The sequence below is a fragment of the Vulpes vulpes genome, chromosome 1 (assembly GCF_048418805.1).
Source record: "Vulpes vulpes isolate BD-2025 chromosome 1, VulVul3, whole genome shotgun sequence".
In the NCBI taxonomy this organism is placed as follows: Eukaryota; Metazoa; Chordata; class Mammalia; order Carnivora; family Canidae; genus Vulpes; species Vulpes vulpes.
The window spans coordinates 28352204-28378680 of NC_132780.1; the positions used below are offsets into that span (position 1 = coordinate 28352204).

Sequence of the window (26477 nt, forward strand, 5' to 3'; positions counted from 1 at the left end):
AAGCCTCACCAAGAGCAAGATACTGACTCTTCAATCCCGTGAAGACTGAGAGAGGGGAAGAAGCTGGTCTGAAGCCAGTAGAAACTGGTTCATGAGGTCTAAGGAAGGAAGCCATATCCATGGCATGAAGGTACGAGGTGATGCAGCCAAGTGCTGGTGTAGGAGCTGCAGCAAGTGATCCAGAAGATCTAGCTGGGATCATTAATGAAGGCAGCTACGCTGACCAACCAATTGCTAGTGTGGGTGAAAGAGCCTGACATGGGAAGAAGATGTCATCTAGGACTTGTGTGGTTAGAGAGGAGAAGTCAGTGCTTGTTCAGAGCTTTCGAGGACAAGCTGATTGTGTTGTGGGGGCTAATGCAGTTGGGCACTTTTAACTTGTAGCAGGTGCTTATTGATCATTTCTCAAATCATAGGACCCTTAGGAATTCTGGTAAATCTACTCTGCGTGTGCTCTATAAATGGAACAGCAGAGCTCAGAGGATAGCACATCTGTTTACATCATGGTTTACTGAATGTTTTAAGCCCACTGTTGAGACCCACTAAGAAAGAAAAAGATTCTTTTCATATTATCTTCACTTACTGACTATATACCTGATTGTATAAGAGTTCTGATGTAGTTGGACAGTGAGATTTATGTTGTTTTCCTGCCTGCTAATGTAGCATCCATTCTGCAGCCCATGGATCAAGGAGTCATTTCAACTTGCAAGGCTTCTTTTCTAAGAAATACATTTCTTAAGGTTATATAGCTGTAATAGATAGTGAGTCCTTTGATGGATCTGGGCAATGTCACTTGAAAACCTTCTGGGAAGGATTCACCATCTTAGATGCCATGAAGAACACTCATGATTCATGGAGAGAGATCAAACTATCAACATTATTAGGTTTTGGAAGAAATTTATTCCAATTTTCATGGATGACTTAGAGGGATTCAAGATTTCAGAGGAAGAAGTCACTGCAGAGGTGGTGGAAACAGCAAGAGAACCAGAATTAGAAGTGGAGCCTGAAGATGGGATGGAATGACTGCAATCTCAGGATGCGACTTAAACAGAAGAAGAGTCGCTGCTGCTGAATGAGCAAAGACAGTGGTTTCTTGAGTTGGGATCCATGGGGATGTAGATAGTTGAAATAACAAAGAATTTAGAATATTACATCAACTTAGTTGATAGTTTGAAAGAAGCTCTACTGTGGGTAAGATACTATCAAATAGCATTACATGCTACAGAAAAATCATTCATGAAAGGAAGAGTCAATCAATGGAGCAAACTTCATTGTTGCCTTATTTTAAGAAGTGGACACAGCCACCTTGGCCTTCAGCAACCACCACCCTGATCAGTCAGCAGCCATCAACATCAAGGCAAGACCTTTCGCTGACAAAGAAGATTACAACTTACTGGGAGCTCAGATGACGGTTAGCATTTTTTTTTTAGCAATAAAGTATTTTTAATTAAGGTCTGTACATTTCTTTAGACATAAGGCTATTATGCAACTGCACACTTAATAGACTCCAGTATGGTGGAAACATAACTTTTATAGGGATGGAAACCCAAAAATTCATCTGACTCACTGTCTTGCAGTATGTGCTTTATTGTGGTGGTCTGGAACTGGACCTGTGATTTCTCTGAGGTATGCCTGAATATATGAACACTTGTTGGAAATTTGGTTTAAAAAAAAAGGAAAGAAAGAAAAAAGAGGCTTTGAGTGTGGGGTTGGAGAGTTTCTTTCACGAGTACATGCACAGCTGCTGCAGTATTTATTTTTCTTTGCTTGGGAAGAGCTGTGATTTCATTGTTCACTGCTTTGCTCTTGAAAACTGAGGTTGGCAGTAAGCATGGCATCATTGGACGTCATGTGTGGCAAGTTTTGTTTGAAAATAGTATCTCTTACAGGAAATTATATAATGTTGAAATGTCAGAATTGAGAGAGAGAGAGAGAGAGAGAGAGAGAGAGAGAGACAAGAGCCGCTCTTTGATGATTGCCATACACCATGACCCTGTGTCTCTTTTATATTGGCTTTTGCCTGGAAAGAATCCTTCCTGCTCCCACTGAGGGATCATCATTCTGGCTGATTTCCTGCAGCTTCTAAAGGTAGCCCCCAAAATAGGCATGCCCAGCATGCGTGGTGACGCAAAGCTTCTAGAGCAGGTCCCGTCACTGCTCTAAAGGGGAGAAAACACCCATGTTTCAGAAAAGTTCATTTTCCTGCTCTCATCAGCCACACAGCACATCCCTGCCTGTGTGGATGGACCACACAGGCAAATAGTCTTGATGAACAATAAAAATATAAAACTCTGATTGCAACGTGGCCAGCCTCATGCTTGGTTAACTGCCTTGGCATTTGAAGATGGCCAGAACAATAGTTTTCTTTTTTTTAAGATTTTATTTATTTATTCATCACACACACACACACACACACACACACACACACACACACACACACATGCACACACGCAGAGACACAGGCAGAGAGAGCAGCAGGCTCCATGCAGGGAGCCCGACTTGGGACTTGATCCCGGGTCTCCAGGATCACACCCTGGGCTGAAGGTGGCGCTAAACCGCTGAGCCACCCGGGCTGCCCAAGAGTTTTCAATCTTGATGCTCCCTGGTTCACTTTCCCCCTTTATCAACTATGGATTTGAAGGCTCAGAGAGTTTTCTTGACTTTTCCAAGAACACAAATTATAACCCATATTCTCTCATTGACCATGACATTGTTCTCTGTCCATATCTAATTTTCTAAGCATATACACGGTGTTCACTCTGAGGGAATTATTTTGCTATCTTGCTGTGTGGTGGGCTGCAATGCAAGGGGAGATACTAATGACATTTCACGGTAATTGAGCTCTTGGGAGGTGCCAGGCACAGGGCCAACCACATGTATCTGTTGCCTCAAGAGACTATAAGTCGTGTTCAGTAAGTGTCCTTCCATGTTAAATAGCAGATGCCTGCACTAATGACTGAGCAGACACTTAAAGCTGCATTTAGTGTGACCTATTAAGTGAAAAGATCATCCTCTGAAATCCCAAGAGAAGGAGGCCATGAAGCAGCTACATCCTCTTGGGGAGTATCTAATTATGTCTTAGAGCATTTGTTTGTGTGGCAAATATTGAAGTAAATCATAAAAAGCTCATGGCATCAGAACTGTGGCAAGAACGACAGCCCTTATAAGGGCCCCAGTGCAAATATTGATGAGAAGGGACCCAAAGGTGTGAGGCTGAGATGGTCGCACCTCTGGGCCTCTCCCAGGACCTGGAGGCTGCCTGCTTAGAGGAGTCATCCCTCCCCCTCCCCTTGGTGAAACACAGACATCAAGTCATCGTTGGCTCTGGCAGACAGACAACATGGCAGGGCCAGTGCCTCCAAGATCCCAGGCAGGGGCAGATAAGAGCCACCCATTGTCTTCCTCGGGGCACCCACTGGACATTCACGGCAGCCACTTGGCCGTCACCAGCCCTGTGTGCACACATGATCTAGTTCTATCGCCCCCCTGGAGTGTTTTCATTTGAAATACAGGAGAAGGCTCAGGTGCATGAGGCACTCCAGGAAGATCATGGACCTCAGCGGTCTTGGAGAACTTGACCTACTCAGAAAGCCCAGGGGCTCCCACTGGGTTACTTAGAAATGTGTGGTGAATTTATATGGTTTCCTGAAGTTGGCCACGTGAGTTTTGCTAGGCTTTCCTTTTCTGTGTAGCAGGACGATTGGGCTGAATAGCAGATGGCAGCCACCTGCTGTAGGGTTTCTCTCTGGATAGTAACACAGTGGAGTTCTGAGAAGGCTTGGGGTTGTCCCTCTCAGAGGCACAGTGTGGTGGTCACATCATCTTCGTAGCACCAGGTATGCCTGCTATTGTTTCCATCAGCCTGCCCACGTGTGCCCCTGGGAGTGTACCTCCTCCACCAGTTCCTCACCTGCAGGCGGGATGTGATGGGTCCAATCATCTGGCATGCTGCCTTCCTCCTCTTCTTTGAACCTGAGCGCTCCTTTTCCATTGGAAGAGATGCAGGCAGCTGCCTTCATTTCCAAAGAGGTGGTGTTTGGACCCAACTGGGACTTCATTTCAAAAGACATCTGTGAGGAAAGGGATTTTTGCCTTCCCTTCCCGCGAGATCAATTTCCAGCTCATGAGTGACAGACCCACCAAGTAGATGGGCATCAAGTTTTTTGTGAAGAAGCCTTTTTTTCTTCTTTTCTCTCAGGGAGATGAAAATGAGCATAGCAGAAATGCTTTGGATTCACGTTTACTTGAATGTGTAAAATACAGATCTGTTTCTTTTTCTATTCAACCACCTGTTTTCCCCTAAAAGACTCCTTGTTATGGTTCAGAGGTGTGTTCTACAGTGTAGGAAGTGTTGCAAATTGCAAAGTGGATATTATTTGGCAAAATGAAGAAAAGCTAGGGATGTCATATGATATGGTGAATCAGTGTTATTTTTTTACATCCTGCCTACCCAACCAAACCATCAAATTAATTTGATTTGCCTAAGCGAATGGCAGGCCAGGAGCCACTCACAGCCTCCCTACTCGTGTACAAATGAAAGGCTCCACTGAGCTGGATGAACATGATATGATGTGGTCTAATTCAACAGTTCAAAAATCCTGTTTAAATTTTCCCTCATTACAATTAATTTCCTCAGATCTCATTTGTGCTTCAAACTACAGCGAAAAACCGTAGGGTATTTTTCCATCGTGCTGGTCACTTACATTCTGTGGTCCTTCTCCTCATGCTTGAGAGCTAAAGTTACGTTGCATCTCAAAGGTGCCTTCCCAGTTACACTTCAGAAAATCTATGAACATTATACATCGTGGAACATCAGGGAAACATAATGTGCCCTTGTTGGGGTCCTGGAAATAGTATTTCTAGAAAGGGCAATTTAAATTTCTCTCTCTTTTTTTTTTTTTTTAAAGGCAGCTTTGAGATTCTACTCATGTTTTTCCTTCTCTCCACTTGAAAAGGATTTCTCTTATTACATTTTAACCATGCAAGACCATGAATCCATCATAGTGACCACTAGCGTATATGAGCCACTCAGGCACATCATTTTTCTTTGTGCCATAAAGCGTGAAAATAAATGACACCCCAGCATTGTAATTGATGAACTCCCCAGCTGAGCACATGGCTTCTCCATGGCTCCTCTTACCCTGTTTCGTCTGATGGAAGAAACCCTGACCATGAATGTGAGTAGGTAATTGCAAAAAATAACACCAGGTCCATTTAAGTAATTTTCCAGGAAAATGTTGAAATATAAAATGTCTGGTGAAAACATGATTAAAGGAGGGAAAAAACCTGTGGGATTCAAGTTGCTATAGGAACACTCATAGCCCCTTCAATGAGCAGAGAGAGGGGATGATGTATTAAAGCCTTTTTTCCTAACTGACCATACTGCTGCCTTAGTCATGCTGACTTGAAGTCTGTTTCTGTTCCTGCTAGATTTTGCATATTTGGCGATGTTTTTCATAGGCTTTGAGCCAGAGTTCTTCCTATGGCCCTTGGGGTTCTCTTCCTTGGATCTCTGGATGTAGTTGATGCATTTGGAGTCTGTGGGCACCAGTGTGACTATTAAATTTTTCCCCCAGGGCAAACCAGGTCAGGGGCCAGTATGGACTCCTCAGAAGGTTCCTAGTAGCATTATTTTGATTTTTTAACCTTGCTTATATATTAGGCATTAGAAATAATAAGGATGAACCTCACATGACTGTTTCCAGCCCGTAGAATTTAGAAATATGTAGAATGATCATGTATATACCAGATGCATGTTAATGAAGAAGTTATGTGACTTGATGAGTTAGGACAACTTGAAGCCAGCCTTTTAGCCACTGACCCATGGGCCTTTTATGCTGTGGGAGGAGCTATATTTGGTGGAAGGTAAAAGAAGTCAAGATGCTTCTCTTCTGTTTTAAACATTGTGGAATAGCTTATTCATTGTTTTTAAATTTCTTTTAAAAATATAGGTAATCACCATAACAGAAATATGTCAGAATTTGCCAGCAGATATTGGTGTAGCTATGGTTACTGCCAGGAATACTAGCTACTCCAAGGCACTGGATTATATAGTGCTGGCCACTGAATGAGTTGCTGACACACGGTCAGCCAGCTTTTGTCAAAAATATTTATTTCCTATAATTTTGCATGATCACACGAGCTGTTTATTCCTCCAATGTGTCTTTTACATATTTCTTTGACTACCGGAGAAAAAGATGTTCGATCAGATGAGGAATATGCTTATTATATATATATATATATATATATATATATACACACACACACATATATAAACACAATGAAAATTTAGCTTTCTTTTTATGGTAATGGAAAGAAATAAATTAAGGTATGAAAAGTTTAATTTATAACTTTGAGTATTTTTTAAAGATTTTTTAAAATTTATTTATTCATCATAGACATAGAGAGAGAGAGAGAGAGAGAGAGAGAGGCAGAGACACAGGCAAAGGGAGAAGAAGGCTCCATGCAGGGAACCCGACATGGGACTTGATCTGGGGACTCCAGGATCGTGCCCTGGGCCAAAGGCAGGCGCCAAACCACTGAGCCACCCAGGGATCCCCAAACTTTGAGTATTTTAACACAGAATTTTAAGAATTGTTCCCCTGACAATGTTGACTACATTCAGGGTAAAACAAATTTAAATAGAGTCCTTACCATTAATAGTTTAACAAGGTCACTTATGTTGATTCCAAGGTCAAAGAGATCTGATAGCTACAAATGTAAAAACGTCAATTCAGATGAAAGAGGCTTTCCACTTCCACATTCATTTTTAATTACTCCAACCTAGTCACAGTCTCTTTCTCCCTCCCAACCCCATTTCTGCCCAGAAGGCACCACCTGGACCTCAGTGCAGCACAATGGCTCCCACTTGGCCAGGATCAAAAGCTCGAATGGAGAAGGCCCCCGCCCTGTGTTTTTCAAGTACACAGCCAGCATGGAGCAGCTCCAAGCCATAATTGACCGTGCGGACCACTGCCAACAGGAGCTGGCCTTCCACTGCAAGAGGTCAAGGCTTTCTACTCGCCACGGTGAGTAATCGGAGTAATCAGCCATTGTGGGCTGCTGTGCCCACAGGTGGCTGGTGCCTGTCACGGATGCATGAGGACTTGTGGCCCTAATGCCCATGTCACGATCTGGAAGTCACGGAGGTGCTTTTCCTTGGAGCAAAGAGCAAGGTCAATATGTGTTGACTTCAATATCTGAGGTCTCTTCCCAGACTCAAGTGGGCAACTGATCCATTAAAGCCTCATTAGCAGGCCCTTGGACTGCTCAGTGCTCATCCACCGTGAAGGGCAGGAACACTTCGATTCTGTTTGACTTCAGAAAGGATGGCTGACATCACACATAGCTTAGTTATCTGGAGGTGATTATTGTGTAAGATTCTTTTTCATAGACTGAATGTCATTAGTGCCTTGGGTAACCATCCATTATAGACCAATGTTGCTATCGTGCCGCTCCTTTCACACAACATACCTGCTAGTGGCTCATTTCCCATATCTGTTCTATTCTTGAGAATTCTATTTTTGGTTTTGTATTTTTTTTCCCTTGAAATGTCTCATTTTTGTCAGAATGTACCGCCCCACAGCCCTTGTGAGACTCCTTAGTTTTCAGGAGGCTGATGGGGCATCTGGGGAGTGGAGTGAGCAGAGGGCAGTAGTCAGGGTCCCCTGAGTTCAGGTTCTGAGCCTGTTGCTCGGCGGCCCTGGGACTCTGGACACCATTTCATCCCTCAGAGTCCTCAGCACTCAGATGCTAACCTTGCCAGGACTTAATTGCACAACATCTTGCATGTAGCAAATGCTACTTATTTGCATCTCTCCAATGTATTGAATTTATAGTTAGCGCTGGAGGGTTTAGTGTTTACTGTGAGTTGATTCCTGCTAAATAGATGACTGAGCTAATCTGGTAGGTTCCCAGAGGAAGGGGAAAGCAACCTCCAGGGGAGGAACAATGCAGGTTGGGCTGTCTGACCAGGGAAAGGAGGCAAAGGCAGAGCAGTGCTGATGCCAGCCGCTAGCAGAGTCAGAAAGCAAAATGCCTCAGTGAATCCAGGAGCACACTGGTGCTTGCTGGTATATGGCCTGTCCCATGGTCTGTCCCGCAGCCTGGACACCAGTGGGTCAGTAAAAAATTCCCACACGGGGGACCGGTGTCTACCTAATTGATTTGCAGGTGATTTGTTAACTGTCCTCCTTTCTGTAGCAATATATATATAAAGCAGCAACAGTAGCAACAAAACCAAGTCCTTAACTGGGGTTAGGGTAAAGATGGAACGAGAAAAGTCTCTTAAACTTGTTAAATACCCTCTAAAGAGACAAAACGGGGGACTTCATTGTCTATATACACTCGAGGCAGCTGCCTTTCTTATATGCTGCTCCCGGAAAATTCGTAGCACAAACCTAATTCAGACAGATTCTGGAAGCTCTTAATCAGGGTACCGGTGAGATAGGCCTGACATAGCATAGCCTAAGACACCTTAAACTGTGGCACTAATCCTTGGGGCATCATCGATAGGCACAAATGGGCGTGCGCAGGTGATGCAGGGCAGGGGTGGCACCCACCAGCCCCCCACCCCCCAGAGCCTCCTGCAGAATGTCGCCGTGTGGAACCTGCAGCATGTGGAGCAGGGAGCAGACAAGTGTCACGGAGTGGCCTATGGAATGGGAATGTCAGTCGAAATCCACTTTTTTCCCCAGGAATTTCCTTCTGGGTTCAAATTCTCAGATGTTATCAGGAACCCGGGGTTAATCGTGAGAGGAGGCCTGCCTCAGTGTCACGGGTCCCGTGTCTGTCTCATGGTGTCCCAGGCAGGCTGCTGGGGAGCAGCAGGGCCTCCACCCTCATTAGGGTCCCATAGCGGTTTGGCCTCTGTGCTTAGGTGGTTTCAGGGGGGTGTGATTATGGGTGGTAAATAGGGAGCCTGAGGATGGTATGTGTTGACTCCAGGGGAGTGTTCAGTCTCGGTACTGTGAACGTCAGGGTCCCTGAGGACTGCCCTTGTGGCCGGAGCAAGGGACAGCCACCCCGGAGCTGAGGCAGTGGAGGCCCAGGAGGCCTGTGCCTTTTCCGTTCAGCCTCTTATTCTCTTAATCATTTCCTTATGCAAATTCTCTAGATTTCTCAAAGAAATCCTGAATGGAGCCAAGTGCACTCTGTACCTTTAACAACACCTGACAGTGCTTTCTCCGTAGAGAAAATGAAAAATTCGGATGTAAACAAACAATTGTGCCTCTGCGAGCAATGATTTCCTTGGCTCCTCCATCTATGAAAAGAATGAGTGTTGAATAATCATGTTTTTAAAATGGTGTTTTGAAAAATATCTGTTAAGTTGGAAAGATCTTCCACCCCCTAGAGATAAGTTCTCAACACACTGGGAAAAAAAAAAAGAAAAGAAAAAGATTGCAGACATTTATTTCTTTGGCGCACATCTCCCCCAGCGGGCCTGCGGTGGGCGGTAATGAACTCGGCCCGGGCGTTCACAGGCGATGGTTGTCGGCAGAAGGTGAAGTCTCATCGAACAGGGAGCCGTAATGAGCCGTGGCGGTTGTAAGTTAGGGGGAAGGTGGGATGTGTTCCAGATTCCCGGTGGGGACAACCTGAGGGCATGAGAGAGAGAGAGCATGCTCAAATGGACAGGCACCTTTGCAAGGCCGACTGATGGACGTCAGTCCATTGCTGCTCCTGCTCTGACTCTCTGTTGATGAGGTACCGTTTCCCTCCACCCTCCTGAGGGCCCTTCTCCTTCATCATCCTCATGCAAGGGGCCTGCCCTTATGCTCTCGGGCCTCAGGGGACGCAGCCCTGCAGAGTGCAGGTGGCCCCCAGTTAATTGTGGGTTGTCCTGAGGAGGGGGTGGCGCTGATGCTCTGAGCTGTGTTGGCCTCAGTTGTCCTGAGCCTAGGGACCCGCCTCAGGCATGAAGCCAGGTCTGTGGCTTCCAAATATAAAGCCAACCCTTCAGTACAAGAAAAGGTGCATGTCTCTATGAGACTTTTAAGATGTCACAGGAAGTACCAGTGTTTTCAGCTAATAAATAAGAAATCCACGTTTTGCATAATCACATTACATTCTTTCAATGGCATTTGAGGATCTGGAACAGATTTTTAAATTCAGTGTATAAATTACTCTGGTTTTCTTTCTTTCTTTCTTTCTTTCTTTCTTCTCTTGTTTTTTTTTTTTTTTTTGACCATTCTTCTTTGAATGTTATGTTCAATGTTATGTTCAAATAAAGTATGTAATCGGAGTCCTCGAAAGAAATATGTAAATATCATGCCTGAATGAGTTAGGGACTACTTGCTCATTTTCTAATAAAAGTAAAACATATGGTGAGAGCATAAGTCTTGATATGGAAATATTTTTTAAGCAGTTGGAGGTCCTCATAGAAATGATCCTGTTGTGGAGTTAACATCTGCTCACGTCTAAAAAAAGTCTCTGTGTTTTCAATAGAGGGGAGTAAAGAACTATACTGGGGAGGCAGGCAGTGGGGGGCAAAGTAGGTGTCACCTTTCTCATACTTGTCTTTCAGATGGAACCCCAGTGAGCTGGTGGGTTGGAAGAACCAATGAAACACACACTTACTGGGGAGGTTCTCTGCCTGATGCTCAAAAATGTGCTTGTGGATTACAGGGGAACTGCCTTGATTCTCAATATCACTGCAACTGTGATGCTGACCGGAATGAATGGTGATTTCCATATAATTTCCCTGTGCAAACTGTAATTGTGTATTGCTTTAAACTATGTCACCTAGGCAGACATTGGCCAAGACAGTTCTATAAAGAGAACAGATTAAAGTATTCCCTAGCAAGATCAAGGTATAAGCTTTGATGTGTACGATGTAATTAATCTGAAGCCTAACGTGTTAAGGTAGCTATTTCTGTTTACCTGTGAATAACTAATCATGTCCGTTTTATTTTTTCCTAATAAGACAAAATAGGAATACCAGGTCAATGTTTCCCATTCACTGAAAGTACAGTATCAGACTTCCTAAAGTTAGTTTAACCCAAACAATCAGGTGACTGCCCCCCTGGAAGGGGGAAGAGGTGAAAGAAGACAAATCTTCCAGCTAGCGCTCTGGGTAGCAAGAAATAACTCCCTGAAAACTCGTGTCTACAGACCCAACGTCACACAGATTTGGAATTCAAATTCAAATCCACAAGTTAGCGTGGCCACAGGTTGGCAGCACTGATGGCTCATCACAGAATTTCATGACATTCGTATTGGAGGTCTGCCCTCCCCAAGGATTCCCGCAGATTAAGGGCCACCAGACGGGAGCTCATAATCAGCACTATGCAGCCCCCCGGGGGGACAGACGTGGGAAGCAGAAGAAACCACAGAGTATATGGATGCCTGAAAATGCCAGATCACGGCTACATTAAGAACATAAGATAAAATAAATAGGTGAGCTGTTTGAAAAATAAGCCCTGGAATTGAAATACGAGAAAGCAATCAGATACTATTGACAAAGGAGTTCGTGGTTTGCAATAGAACCACATGAATGTTTAGAAATGAAAATACTATCATTGAAATTTAAGACTTGTCGGATCAGATATTAGACACAAGTGATCAGAAAATTGGTGAAATGGAAAATGCATGTAAGTAAGTGGCACGGACACACGATGGCAGAAAGGAAAGCAGGGACGTGGAAGGTTGGTGTGGAAAAGGCTGAACAGGTGTGTGAGATGACCTTCGAAGAAGAGATTGGGGATAATTCAGGGAGATAATCAAATAGGTCAGACATATCCAGGTTTGAGAAAATACTAGGATACCGAACAAAATAAATAAAAGTAAACCCTTCTGTAGACACATCATGCTGAAACCAAAGAAAATTAAAGAGAATGCTAAAGAGAGCAGAGGTGACCGGAAGACTCCAGAGTGAGGACATGTAGATGGCCGAACCCCTCTGTGGCACCAGTGTGGCCCGAGGGCTTGGGCACTCCCCTCACTGTGCAGAGTGTAGTAACCTTCCGATTCCAAGTGTGTCCCCAAGCTGAGATACAGTGAACACCCAGACAGACAGACAAACAGACACAGAACAAATACACCACCAGTGGATTCCACAAGATGAAGTTTCAAGAACAATTTTCAGAATGAAAGTAAGTGATCTTGCAGGTTGAGTCTCAGATACAAGAAGAAATATTGAGGAAAGAAATGTGTAAACTCAGAAATTAACAAAAAAAAATAAGAGTCAAATACTAGACACTAGTCACATATCATGGCATGTATGGAATTGAAACAGGAGGAGGCAATCCGATCCTACCAACAAAATGATTGGGATTGACAGAGTAACTAAAGCAGTATTCAGAAATAAAAATATAATTGAACCTTAAAACTTGTTTCATAGATATTTATTAAATTGCTTATAGTGCATATATTAAAATTTTAAGTGAAACCACTGGAGTAGAAACAGTGCAATATTCAAATCAATAGAGGGAAGAAAGAAAAAATGGAATTTTAAAAACTTTGTTAATTCAAAAGAAGGTAGGAAATGAAATTTAAGAAAGTAGAGGAAACAGTGAGCAACAAAATAACATAAAACTGTATGACTAATCACAATAAAGATGACAAAAATAGTCATTTAAATCCAGAGAGATCATTTTGTATTAAAAATAAGTATATCTCGTTTGTACACCTAGAAGTGTTGAAAGCATAAATGCTAAAAACAACTTACTGAGCAAATATGCGTGGGAGTAACAAATTTTATTTTATTTATTTTTTTAAAGACTTTATTTATTCATGAGACAGAGACAGAGAGAGGCAGAGACACAGGCAGAAGGAGAAGCAGGCTCCATGCAGGGAGCCCAATATGGGACGCAGTTCCTGGACCCCGGGGGATCACAACCTGAGCCAAAGGCAGACGCTTAACCACTGAGCCACCCAGGAGTCCCTGGAAGTAACAAATTTTAAAGCCAATTTTTTGGGGAACGATTTTATTTATTTGACAGGGAGAGAACACATGTGCACATGAGTCGGGGGTGGGGAGGGAGAGGCCGACTCCCCGCTGAGCAGGGAGCCCAGTGATGGGGTTCAATCCCAGAACCCTGGGATCGTGACCTGAGCCAAAGTCAGATGCTTAACTAACTGAGCCACGCAGGTGCCCCATAATATTAAAGTCTTAATATGGGCAACGATTCCTACCACTAGGTCATGATGCTTTTTAATTTCACCAAAAAACCATAATAATTCTAAACCTGTATGTTTCTAATAAAAATGACTCAAAATGTGTATAGAAAATAATCGGCTGAACTGAAATAAGGAGTATACAAATCAACCATTATAAGAAGAGGTTAAACATACATCTGTTAGCAATTGATAGATCATGCGGAAAAAAATTATCAAGGGTGCAGAATATTTTTAAGTGAAATAACAACTTGATTAGGTAGGCACCTAACATTATAGAATAGATAATTTTCTCAAGCACACATGGCACGTTTTTGCAAACTGATTTTCCTAATATTCAGTAAAGCAAAGCCCCCCAAGTTTTACAGTAGTTGTTACCATATGGACAATTTCTCTGATTACAGTGCCTTTAGGTTAGAAATGAATAGTAGAGGGACAAAAAATGTAGGAGGCATTTCAAAGCCATAAGTTATTAGAAACCAGGAAATGAGGATGACATTACTCATAGAAAATATGGTTGCCTCCCAGGAAAACCCAAGAGAACATATAGAAATATTATTGAAATTAATGAGAATTTAGTAGGGCTACTTATTGAATCTTAGAATAACTGGATTCCTATGAAGAGCGTGTTACTGTAAGAAAATATTATGAAAACCACTTGCAAAATCAACACCAAGATTATAGTACCTTAGAATAACAAACATATGCAAAACTTTTATGGAAAAGACATCAGAAAGCTTTATTATGAGATTATAAGAAGACGTATCTAAATGGAGACTGCTGGGAGTCGGAAAAATAAGTATTTTCTTGATTCCGTTTAATTCCAACGCCAAACATTCATTTAGCGCTTGGGACAGTGACAAACTGGTAAGATGTACGTGGAAAAGCAATGATAAATAACAGTTCTGAAGGTGGAAACAAGGAGAGGAGCCTGGGCTTCCTGGACTTAGAGTGTCACGGGGCTGCAGGAGTTAAACAGAAGGGGTTGGTTTGCCAAAGCAGCGAGCAAATCCAACAGCGAAACCCAAGAGAGAGCCTGGGAGCTTGCAAAATCTAGAACTCCAGGTGCTGGGCCTAGGTGGTCCTCAGTCTCTCTTTCTCCCCAACAGTTATGAAATGTGAAAGCTGACCTGGGATTTGTCCCCTGTAGCTTTTCCCACAACTCAAAGTCGTGACAGCTCTGTTATCAAAAAACATCCCCTGCGACACAACCAGCGGTAAGAGACCTCTCTAGAGCCTTCACAGCCGAAAACCAGAAGGAAGTGGCTTTGGAAGTCCTCTCACTGAACGTTTGAAACCTACTGTGAGGAATCATCATGCCTGGATAAGCAGCTCTCCCAACTTTTGGGGAAAAAAAAGAGAGAGAGAGAAAGAGAAGAAAAAAAATACAAACTGAAATTGAATGAAATGAGGCAATTTCGAATGAGTCTGGTGACCATGGCAATGAATAACATCCTGCATAAAGCGTGAACATTTGGAAAATGACCCGTGCTGATAAAGAATTTTAAAATCTGAGTTGTTTAAAATTTCCTCAGATTCAGGAAGTTACTTTATAAACACCAGAATGAAAAAAAGAACTTATTATAATATCTGCCTTAATACACACAATTACCCATTATGATGTTCCCTAGGTTTTTTTTTTTTTTTTCTCACAAGGCTCTGTGCTTTGTCATTGCTAAAAACAATTAAAGTGTAGCTTTTCACTACATTATAAATGTAGCTTTTAAATGGTTCTTTAAATTCAGGGATACTCAGTGAATAGTAATACACTTACATTTTTCCTCTGGGATGTTCTACCAAAAAAATGACGACAGGAATTAAAACGCTTATTTGTAACATTTACTGATACTTAACACCAGGAATTAATTTGATGTGTTCCCCACATTTATCACAAATATCTTTTTAGACTGACTACCTTCTAGCTTGTGACCACCCCTTCCCAACAAAGCCAGGTGTGAGGTGTTTCTGACAACCTGCCTTTGTGTTTCCATCCAAAGAAATCACAGAGCCTTACCCAGATAAAGCCATGTGGTTTTATTTAGTCTGATTTTTGGAAGCGATCTGATTTTTTGTAAAAAATTGTTTCTGAACTTTAAGGATATTTAGTTCGCATTTTTCATATCTTCCCAATATGCACTGGTGGTCACTTTGTCACATTTTTTAAGCAAAATAAAAATGTTAATACTTTTAAACTTCCTACCTCAAAAGAATATTTTTGATGCCTGAACAGAATTGGAATGATTCACTATTAAGTTATGCAGATTTTTTTTTGAGGCAAAGCCATTAGGCTGAACCATTCAAAATTGCTGATTGTTTTGACTTGCAAAAGTGTCAGTTTTAAATGCTTCCATCTGTATATATAAGAGTGAATGGTGGCTTTGTAATTGTTAGAAATTAAAGCTTCTTAGGTTCTACACAGATACAGGGCATCAGAACGATACATTAGACAAACTATTATTTGTTCCTAAATCCAAAGTGCATATGTAATTGAAGTATATAATAAAAACAGGAACAACTTACAAGGGGCAGAAGAATCTTCTTTCTTTGCCCAGACAGGTGGTTGGTGTACAGCCTGCTTACTACCCAGGACCTTTGGCTCCTATTCTAATTTTTGTTGTATTGGAACCATAGACATTAACGCTGTCCTAAATATTCACTTACATGACTTTATTATATTACAATTCTATTTTTGTTATTATTTATAATCTCCACTAGATTTCTTGGGGACATTGATGGTGGGTTTTATGTCCACGTCCCCAACACGCAGGGTCTGGCAAGTAGAAGCTGCACAATAAATGTTGGTTGGATGAATGGATGGTCATGGACAAAGCATTTCCCATGCATTATCTCACTTATTAATTTTAAGAGTGCATTGTATCATACTTTTAATTTGGTTTTGAATCAGTATTTTCTTTTGTCTTGTGTTTTGTTTTTAAACCAATGGCATCAATTAAGTAAGGAAATGCCTAGTAACCGCCATAGGAATTTTGGAAAATTTAGTAAAAAAAAAAAAAAAAAAAAAAAATCTGGGAATTGAAAACTTGTATCTTGTCAGTCAGTTCTTGTTGTTGTTATTTTTTAAAGATTTTATTTATTCATGAGAGACACAGAGAGAGATAGAGAGAGGCAGAGACACAGGCAGAGGGAGAAGCAGGCTCCACACAGGGAGCCCGATGTGGGATTCGATCCTGGGACTCTAGGATCATGCCCTGGGCAGGAGGCAGGTGCTAAACCGCTGAGCCACCCAGGGATCCCTGTTGTATTTTTAATGAAGCCAGAGATCTTGCATCATATGTAAGTTCTGAATTTAAATTTTCATGGTGGCTAGATTGGAAAGAGCAGTGAGCTGCTTCATTGCAGGGAAAATGTCATCTTACGTCCGCACTGATATATAGGATTTTGGACCTGCCCTCTTTCTTCTCTGTGGTCACATAGATGGACAAGGATCTCTGATCCTCAGATGATCTTATTAAATATGTTACTATGTAAGAGTTCAGATGAGCTGTTTGATTTTCCTACTGTTATGTATGTACGCATTTAGTTTAATACCTCTTGAACTGCAGTAAGAGACTATTACTTATCTGGATGTCATTCCAAATAATGTTAAAGTGGTTGCATTTGTTTTGTAGGACCAGCGACACAGTAGTCCTTTCCCATAAGGAGCACCTGCCAGTCACTCAGGTTGCGATGAGAGACACAGGCCAACCACATTCAGAAGTGGCTTATGCACTGGGGCCTCTGCTCTGCCAGGGAGACAGTAAGTAGTGGCCAAGAGGAACTGTCTTGACCCCTTGAAAATCCATGTCAATGTGTTAGGAGAAATTTCACTGCCTGAGTTCATAAAAACACTGTCTATCCTAATAATCTATATTTCATTAGCCATATGTTCACTTATAGAAGTGTATGTTGGCATTGTACTTGAGAAAAAAAATGAGAAAAATTCTATTACCTTTTGAGTATGTGTCCTTTACATAGTATTTAAATCAGACTATTGCTGTGAATGCTCATGGAATGATCTGAAATATTGTACCACCTGGTCAGCAAACATCTAATATTAGCCTACTAAGTATAAGTATTGGCTGGGTGCTGAGATGCCTAAAAGTGGTAAGATAATGAGAAATAAGGTGACCAAACCAATCCAGTGGACCTGTTCATACCTTGTGGCCGTTCTGCAAACCTCAGTGGTCTTCACTCTGCTTATCCCTCCTATTGCATCTGGATTTCTTTTGTATCCCACCCTCTTGCAGACTAACTGAAATGAAACAGATCAGTTCTACCTTTAATTTACCTCTTTCTAACTCCCTTTCTGATCCATCACTCCCAAGAAACAGTTCTTTCTAGCTCATCGATGAGACCTCGATATTACTAAAGCCAAATTTTATTCTCAGGTGTCCTCTGAGTTGACCTGTCAGCCACTTTGGTCTCCTCTCTGGATTTCACTCTTTGATTCATGTCTTTACTTGGCTACCAGCTTACCACATAATTCTGGGTTTTCCTTCTTTTTCTTACCCCTTGCCAGTGGCATCATGTTGGGGTGGCCCAAACTTGAATTCTTAGCCCTCCTTCTCTCTGCTCCCCAGTGGCGAGCTGTTCCCAAAAGGCTTGTGGCTTTAAATACCACATTGATGTCAATGATTCCACCATCTATACCTCAAGCCCAGTCTCCCTGAACTCCCAACTCCAGCCTCCAGCTGGTTATTCTGTATCTCTGCTTGTCTTTCAGCAGGCATTTCAAAATCAGTTTATCAAAAATAAGGGGGAAAAAATGTTTCTACCACAGCCCTCCCCAACTCAGAGCATGGCAACTCCATTCTTCCTTTTGCTTAGACTGAGAACATGACAGTCATTCGTAACTTCTTTCCTCTTTTCACACACATATAATTCATCCACAAATCCTATTGCTTCTAACTTCAAAAACGAACCCAGAATCCACCTCCATGACCACTAGCACCTGAATTGTTGCTGTGGCTTAACTGGCCTGCCTGCTGCTGCCTCTGCCCATTAAGCTGATACTTCACGTAACAGCCAGAGGGATAAGTCATGTCATGTCAGTCCTCTGCCCCAAACTCTGCAGGGGCACTGGTATCAGAGGAGAGGCCAAAGTGCAATATCCACCGAGGCTACAGTGGCCATGCTGCCCTCTGAGCCCATAGAGCAGCAACCCACAGGAGATCCTGCCATGTGAAGAAACCCTGGCATTCCTGAACCTTGCTATTGAGAAAAAGTAAGAGTTTCCTACTTCAGATAACAAAAATATTGAGATGTGGATGGTCAAAATGTAAAGAACATATTAACGTGCCTTGACTGAGGATAGTATGAGGCGTTGATTTTTCCCCCTCATGACGTTAAACTGCAGACCACGGCTCTGTTTCTGGATAAGATGAAGTGAGCATGCCCACCTCATCTCTCCTACTGAGTCCACTTATAAAACCTGGATGGAATGCCTGAAGGGGTTATGTCAGGACTCTGGAAAGCAAATAGTAGTGAGGAAGAAAAATGAGAATGCACCATTTACTTTATCCTCCAGTATCTGTTGGCCAACCGAGATGTGGGCACTGGATCACAGACAGAGAGGTTCCAGGAGAAGCCCTCTAGCTCTGGCTGAGAGAGAGAGAACAGAGAAATACTAACCTTCAGTGAATACAGGATCCCATTTGCTTCTCTTTTTTATGTTTTCTGAGCCCCAGGCCCCAGGCAGACCCATGGCAATAGCAGCAGAAGCTGTCCTGGGAGCTCAGAAGAGCCAAAACTTCGGAAGGGGCCTTTGGCTCTAAATAGGGCAGCAGTGACTCAGAGATGGTGGAAAGACTCCTCCTAGTTTTGTTTTCTTTTTCCAGTTACCCATTGCTTGACAATGGACTTGGTATAGTTGCCCAAGTGCATAGGAGAGCACAAGAAAACAGTCTAAATAGAGCCTGTTTTCTGGTTCTGTGATTAAAAAGGGAGACCAGGGGACCAGGGGAGGCAACTGTTCAGAAAAGCATGCTATGTTGCTTATGAAGTCCTGGGCTCACCTCAGAGCAACATGTGCATGGAATCTGATCCTAATTGTAGACCCAAGACATTGAGAATGGAGCCAGGAGGCTGCCACCAAGTCTGGCCACTGGGTGGTGCATGAGTGAGGCCAGTCTGAGTAGTACTGCAAAGACTTTGAAAACTGGACTGCAGGTTGCAATGCATGGCCGGATCCTAACCAGGCCAACTGCCTGAAAAAAAAAAACTAAATAAATAAATAACAAAAAATAAAATTTGTGTGTGTGTGTATATATATGTATATATATATATATATATATATATATATATATATAATCAACATTGCTCCACAAAATTTAAAATAAAGCCAGAGTTTATTAATATAATATTTAAAATATCTAGGAAATAATCCATAATTAGTGCAAAGAACTTAGAAAAATCTAAGCTGGCTGAGGAAAATATAATCAACAGATACTAATACAAATATCACACAGAGGCTAGAATCAACCAATAAAGAGTTTAAAACAGTGATTACATAAGAACTCTAACAAGTAATCATAAACACTTTGGTAGCAAATAGAAAAAGAACATTTCACCAAAGAAATAGGATATATAAAGAGCTAAATGAAAACTTTAGAACTGAAAAATACAGGACCAAAATAAAAGATGCCCTGGGTGGGCCAAATAGCAGATCTGAGATGAGACAGTCAATGGCCTTAAAGATAGGAGTGACTCAATCTGATCAAAAGAAACAAAAAAAAACTAAAAATGAACAAGGCCTCAGGGAACCGGAATCAACAATAACATTCATGTTATTGAACATCCAGAAGTAGACAGAATAGTGTGGTGCTGAAAAAAGTATTTGAAAAATTAATGGCTGAAAAATGTCCAAGTTTGGCAAAAGACAGACTTGAGATGTTGAATGAACTTGAAACAGGATAAACTCAAAGAAATTCATATCCAGACACATCATAATCAAACTGAAAACAAAGACAATGAGAGATGTTTTGAAATCAGCCAGAGAGAAGAATGCTGCATCATCTCCAGGTGAATACCTACTCAAGTGGCAGTGACTTTCTCATTAGAAATATGGAAGCCAGAAGGAAGTGGCAAAACATTTCTCACGCGTTAAAAGTAAAGAATTGTCAGTCCAGAATTCTACATTCAACAAAAAAATCTCCTTCAGGGATGAAAGTAAAAATAAAGAAATTCTCAGATGAAGGAAAGCTAAAAGCATTCATTACCAGAAGACACTCTAAAAGGCTTTCTAAAGGAAGATTCAGACAGCAGGCAAATGATATCAGAAGGAAATTTGGGACATCGGCGATAGCAAATCAGCTTTAGAAATGGTAAATATTGGGGTACATGTAATAGACTATTCTCCTTGGAGTTATTTTAAATATATTTGTGGGTTGAAAGGAAAAAATACAACATAATTTCATAGGGTTTTTAATTTGTATAAACGTAATACATTTGGCAACAATAAATAAAGGGGACTGGGTAAAATGCCAGAATTATTAGTGAGATTTTGACATATAAGACAAAGTGGTTAAAATGTAGATCCTGAGCAGATGTGAAAAGGTAGGTATATATAGTCATTCCTAAAAATAACTGATCAAGGAACTACTATAGACAAATGAAAATAGAATACTAATGAATGTTTAAATAACCCAAAAGGAGATAGAAAAGGAGAAACAGAAGAACAAAAAGAATTAACAAACAAGAAAAAATAATAAAATGATAGAACTAAATTCAACTTGTCAACATTTGTATTCAATGATTGGTCTAAACACACCAATTAAAGGACAGATTGTTATGACTCAACTATGTACCGTGTACAAGAAACTCACTTCAAATATAATGATATCATAAGTTTAAAAAGAGGTGCAGGAAAAGATACACTACACAAACACTAATTAAAAGAAAGCTGGAGTTTCTGTATTAAACTCTGCTTGAAAGCACAGAAAATGAATAGATATAAAGGTGATTAGGAAGACATGAGGATCTTGAATGTGTTTGCTAATAACTGAGTTTCAAAATACATAAAGCAACAACTAACAGAATGGAAAGGGAAAGTAGACAACTTCATAAGTAGAGAATCCTCCTCTCTCATTAACCTTTGGAAATAATAGAGGGAAAACAAGCAAAGTCTGTACAGAAAACTTGAATGTCACCACCAGTCAACAGAATCTAATTGACATTTACTGAACATCCTACCAACAGCAAAATACACATTCTATTCAAATGCACATGGATACACCATATTCTGTGTCATAAAGCAAATTTTAACACATATCAAATAAATCATACAAAATACATTCTCTAAAAGAGTGAAAATATCAGTGAGGGTGACAAAACATGAGAGACACCTAACTCTGGGAAATGAACAAGGGGTAGTGGAGGGGGAGGTGGGTGGGGGGTTGGGGTGACTGGGTGATGGGCACTGAGGGGGGCACTTGGTGAGATGAGCAGTAGGTGTTATGCTATATGTTGGCAAATTGAACTCCAATAAAAAATAAAATAAAATACTTAAAAGGGTACATTTTATTGTATGTAAATCTATAGTATCTAAAAACTACTCTAATAAAATAGATTTTCAAAAATTAAAAAAAAACAAAGTACATTCTCTGACATAAATGAATCAAACTAGAAACAAATAACAAAGAGAGTGAGAAAGTTTCCAAATACTTAGAAATTAAACACCAAACTGTTAAATAATAAGAGTCAAGGAGGTCTCAACAGACATTATAAAATATATTGACCAACATATCGAAAATGGTGGAAGACAGTTATGGCCATGCTTAGGGGGGGTATTAATAGCATTAAGTGCTTGTATTCTGAAAGAAAAATATCTCAACTCACAATCTCTTTCAGAAGAGGAAATTCTTCCCAACATTTTATGAAGGCCAACATTGTCCTGATCCCCAAACTAGACAAAGAAAATGCAACAAAAAGAAAAGAGAGAACTATGGACAATATCATCATGGACATATATGCAAAAATCCTCAACAACAACAAAAACTCATTAGCAAAATATTTTTAAAAATATTTAAAAGAATAATACAACATGACCAACTGGGGTTTATCCCAGGATACAAGGCTGATTCAGTGTAGTAGACCCTGGAACAGTGCAGGTCCACTTATGGGCAGGTTTTTTTTTTCAATAAATACAGCACAGGCCCGTAAATGTATTTTCTCTTCCCTGTGACTTTCTTAATAACACTTTGTTTTCGTCAGCTCACTTTACTAAAAGAATACGGTGTATAATACATATAACATGCAAAGTGTGTGTTAAGCAAGTGTTAATGTTATCAGTAAGGCTTTCAGTCAACAGTAGGCTATTAGTAGTTAAGTTTTTGGAGGGTTAGACGTGACACATGCGTTTTCAACTGTGCAAAGGTCTGCCTCTAACCCCTTTGTTGTTCAAGTGTTGACTATATTTGAAATCAGTCAATGTCATCGATCGTATTAACAGTTTAAAGAAGAAAAATCACACCAGATGCTTTTTCTGCATCAGTTGATATGAACATGATCATTTGAATTATCATAACTATATTATGAATTAACAGGATAATAAATTTAGATCAGATAGCATTCACAATAAAATTCTTAGCAAACTATGAATAAAAGGGAACTTCTTCATCCTAACAAAGGGTGCCTATATACAGAACAGCTAGCATCATAATTCTTGATGAAAAACTAAATTCTTTCCCCCTAAGACTGGGAACAAGATAAAGATATTCAATCTTGCCACTTCTGTTATACAACTTCAATCATGCTAGAAGTCCTAGCCAGTAATGTAAGGAAGGAAATAAGTGCATCCAGTTTGGAAAGCAAGAAAGAAAACTATTCACAAATACAGGTGTGATCGGCACAAATGTTTATAAGCAGCTCTATTTGTAAATGACCAAATCTGGAAATGACATTGACATTCTCAGATGTGGATGAAGAAATGTCGGCCCCATCCATATGATGGAATACTACAGAGCAGCAATAACTTGTGACAACCTGAATGAATCTCAAAGGCTTTACCTTGAGTGAAAGAAGCCAATCTCAAAAGGTTACATCCTGCATGGCTCCATTTATATGACACCTGGAAAAGGCACAGCTATAGATCATGGTTGGCAGGGCCTGGGGCAGAAGGGCGACGTGACTATAAGGGAATTGCAAAAGGGAGTTTTGGGGGAGATAGAATTGTCCTTTATCCTGATTATGGTGACAGTTATACAAATCCATGCATGTATTACAATTCATGTAACCATGCATCCCCCAAAAGTCAATTTTATTCTACAACAATCATTAAATAATATTGTTTTCTAAAAAAAAACACAGGGCATGTCCAATGATTATCTCTCCACTCAGTTGCAGCCTTGTCCAGAATCTTAATCCTTCAAAGAGTCAGTATCTGAATATTCACATTGTGGCTGTATGTTTGGAAGAACCCCCAAATGAAGGCTTGCCATGAATGCACTTAATAGTTTAAAAATGCTAGAAATACAAAATACTGTTGTTACTCCGTTTCATTGTTATTGTCACTGTCTTTTTTTTTTCTTTTTGGAAACAGATTCATTTTGGAATTCCGCTTCTTTCAATACCGAGACTTCATACCTTCATTTCCCTACGTTCCGTGGAGAGCTCAGTGCTGACGTGTCTTTCTTTTTTAAGACGACAGCTCCTTCTGGGGTGTTTGTTGAGAACCTGGGGATTACAGACTTCATCAGGCTAGAGCTGCAGGGTGAGTCGCCCCCTGCACAAAGCCAGCAGGTGTTCAGTGCTTAACAAGAACCCTTTTGGGAACCAAACTCCCAAAGTGCTGCCATGCTTTCTTTGTCACTTGTGTTTCTCTAGTAAATACTAAAGTTCTTTTTTTAAACATTTATTTATTTGATATAGAAAAAGAGCATGCAGGATAAGGGGGAGGAGGAAGGGGCAGAGGAAGAGGGAAAGAGAGAGTCTTAAGCAGACTTCGGCACTGAGCATGGACCCTGATGCGGGGCTTGATCTCATGACCCCGAGGTCACAAGGTGAGCCCATACCAAGAGTGGAACGCCTAACCAGCTGCACCACCCAGGCACCCCTAAAGTTCTATTATTTTGAATCATTATTTAAATAAAGAGTAAAACAGTGATTCATGAAACACAGCAGTCTGCCCAGTTTTGTGCTGTGCTAACTCTGTGTGCAATCGGGACACTCTAAACCAAACTGGTCCAATAACTTGCTCACTAAATTGCAGAATCATTTCATTTAATTGCCTAGTCCCATTGCTTGTGCACGTATGCAAGGCTCAATTCCTTACTTCAAAATTTCATGGAGGTCTTTTAAAATAAAGTATACGAAGATTTAAACCACCTTTAAATAAAATCTCACATATACACGAAACCAGATCACATGTCGGTTTTCTTCCCTTAGGGAATTATCTCTACTGCTTAGAGTTGAGCAAGATGAAGAGTAAGCTCTGAGGAGGAATATATTAAAATGGCTATGTTTTTTCTTCCTCCAGGCTACAGATTTATTTTGCCCTCCTAGCCAGCTCAGAGTGACATTCGTCTGCATCGATGTCACGGTCGACTTTCCTAAGGAGCCTGTCACTTCCCTCCTGCCTACCAATGCTGACTTTCCTCCCCTGTGCATGAACCGAGCTACTCTCCTATCTGTACTTGCAGCTCCTGCAGAAGTGACCTTCTCCTTTGATGTGGGGAACGGACGTTGTGAGGTCACAGTGCGGTCTCCCACTCCCTTTAACGACGATCGGTGGCACCACGTGAGGGCAGAGAGGAACGTGAAGGAAGCATCGCTTCAAGTGGATCAGCTGCCCACCAGGACCCAGCCCGCGCCCGCTGACGGGCACGCCCGCCTGCAGCTCAACAGCCAGCTCTTCGTGGGTGAGTGCGCGTGGTTTCCCGCTGAGCTGCGCGGCTGGCGACGGGCCCAGAGCAGATGCTGGTGACAGGTGTGCGCTGCCTCGGTCCGCACCGTGTACCGCCGGCTCCCTCGACCCTTGGCCTCCCTTGCCAGAGATGGTTGGGAATACGGTTTCCATAGAATATTGCTACTGATTCTTGTTTCTGTAGATTTCCCAGTTCACAGACAAGGTCATGGAGGTTCAGAGAGATCAAGTGACTTAGTCTAGAAACTCAAATAGAAAAGAAATCCGATTCCTGATGGGCTGATTCCCAGGCTTGCACTCAATTACATCAATGACCTGCGTTTGTTTTAATTACTTCTTATCAATACCACTTATAAAGCAATTAGCAATTTTCACCTAGTTCTCCCGCTTCACCTCTCAGTGAAGTTGGAGAACCTGCCACGTGACAGATTTCTCCAGTGTCCCCTCAAACACAGACCCTAGAAGATGCGTGTGGCTGTGCCCCTCGGGACCAGTGCCAGCCGCACCTGCTCAGTGCCTCCCTCCTCTGTGGTTCAGTCCCTGCAAAAGCTGGGTTCAGAACCCAGCTGACTCTTTATTCTCGCTACCTGTTCTTTAAAGATTAAAGCTCTGGGTAGTGGAAGCCTTCCTTTCCATTTACTTGCTTCTTTTTTTAAAAAAAATAATTTTGTCTTTTTCTCAGAAAGAAAGATAAGTTTTGCTACATTACTTTTCAGACAACTCTATTCTAATTTGGAAACCAAGCATATCAATGAAGGAGCTCTTAGGTGGTCATTTCTCATGCATTTTCAGGTAAATAAAGATGCAGTCCAATTAAAACCTGATATAAATCACAGATTAGCATACAGTCTGCTTTTGCAGGGGGTACCTACAGCATCTGGCGGCTAGTGCTATGCAGGGAGTGTGTGTGTGTGTCTTATAACCCATGGCACCATAAAACTCTGCTTCAAGCACAGTTCTTATGAGTAGGCTTCACATTAAGTCATGAAACTGTGAATCAGATTAAACAATTTTATTTTCTGCTTTGTAATCCTGAGGATTAATTAATGGAATTTCTAGGAACACAGTTTGCATGAACATCTACCTAGAATTAATATCTTCACTGAAATGGTATTTCCAGAGTCTGGGAAGCTAGAGGAAAGTTCTGATCTGGGGTACATACCCCAGGCCCACTGAGTCAGAATCTCTGGGAATGAACCTCAACTCTGTTTTCAGCAAACCCCGACACTCCAAGATTTGAGAATAGGCTGGTGTGAGACAGGATAGAAATACAGAGAGCTTACCCAGTGCTCAGTTACTATTGCCCTATGTGACCTGAGCTGGCAGGCTGGAGCGAGGCTGGCCTGAGGACCTAGGTTTTCATATCATCCCTCTCCCTGCTATTTCTTTGCCAACTTCTCAATTCCTTTCCTCAGTGGTGTTATGGGAAGCATGTCTAAGAAAGGCTAGTATTACATATACAATTTGTTATATATATATAACAAATATATATAACACATAC

At 41.4% G+C, this 26477-nt stretch overlaps 1 protein-coding gene across 3 annotated transcripts in view; it reads left to right on the forward strand.

Annotated features, from left to right (window-relative positions):
* LOC112922081 (contactin-associated protein-like 3) overlaps positions 1-26477 on the forward strand; it is a 188232-nt gene that overhangs the window by 136353 nt on the left and 25402 nt on the right. For 2 of the 3 annotated variants that reach the window (XM_072761403.1, XM_072761393.1), the window contains exons 13-17: positions 6828-7028; positions 10526-10682; positions 16746-16873; positions 23654-23824; positions 24753-24971. In XM_072761403.1, the coding sequence (XP_072617504.1) occupies positions 6828-7028; positions 10526-10682; positions 16746-16873; positions 23654-23824; positions 24753-24971 (876 nt within the window). The remainder of the gene's footprint in view (positions 1-6827; positions 7029-10525; positions 10683-16745; positions 16874-23653; positions 23825-24752; positions 24972-26477) is intronic. The other variant, XM_072761384.1, reaches the window with a different exon arrangement.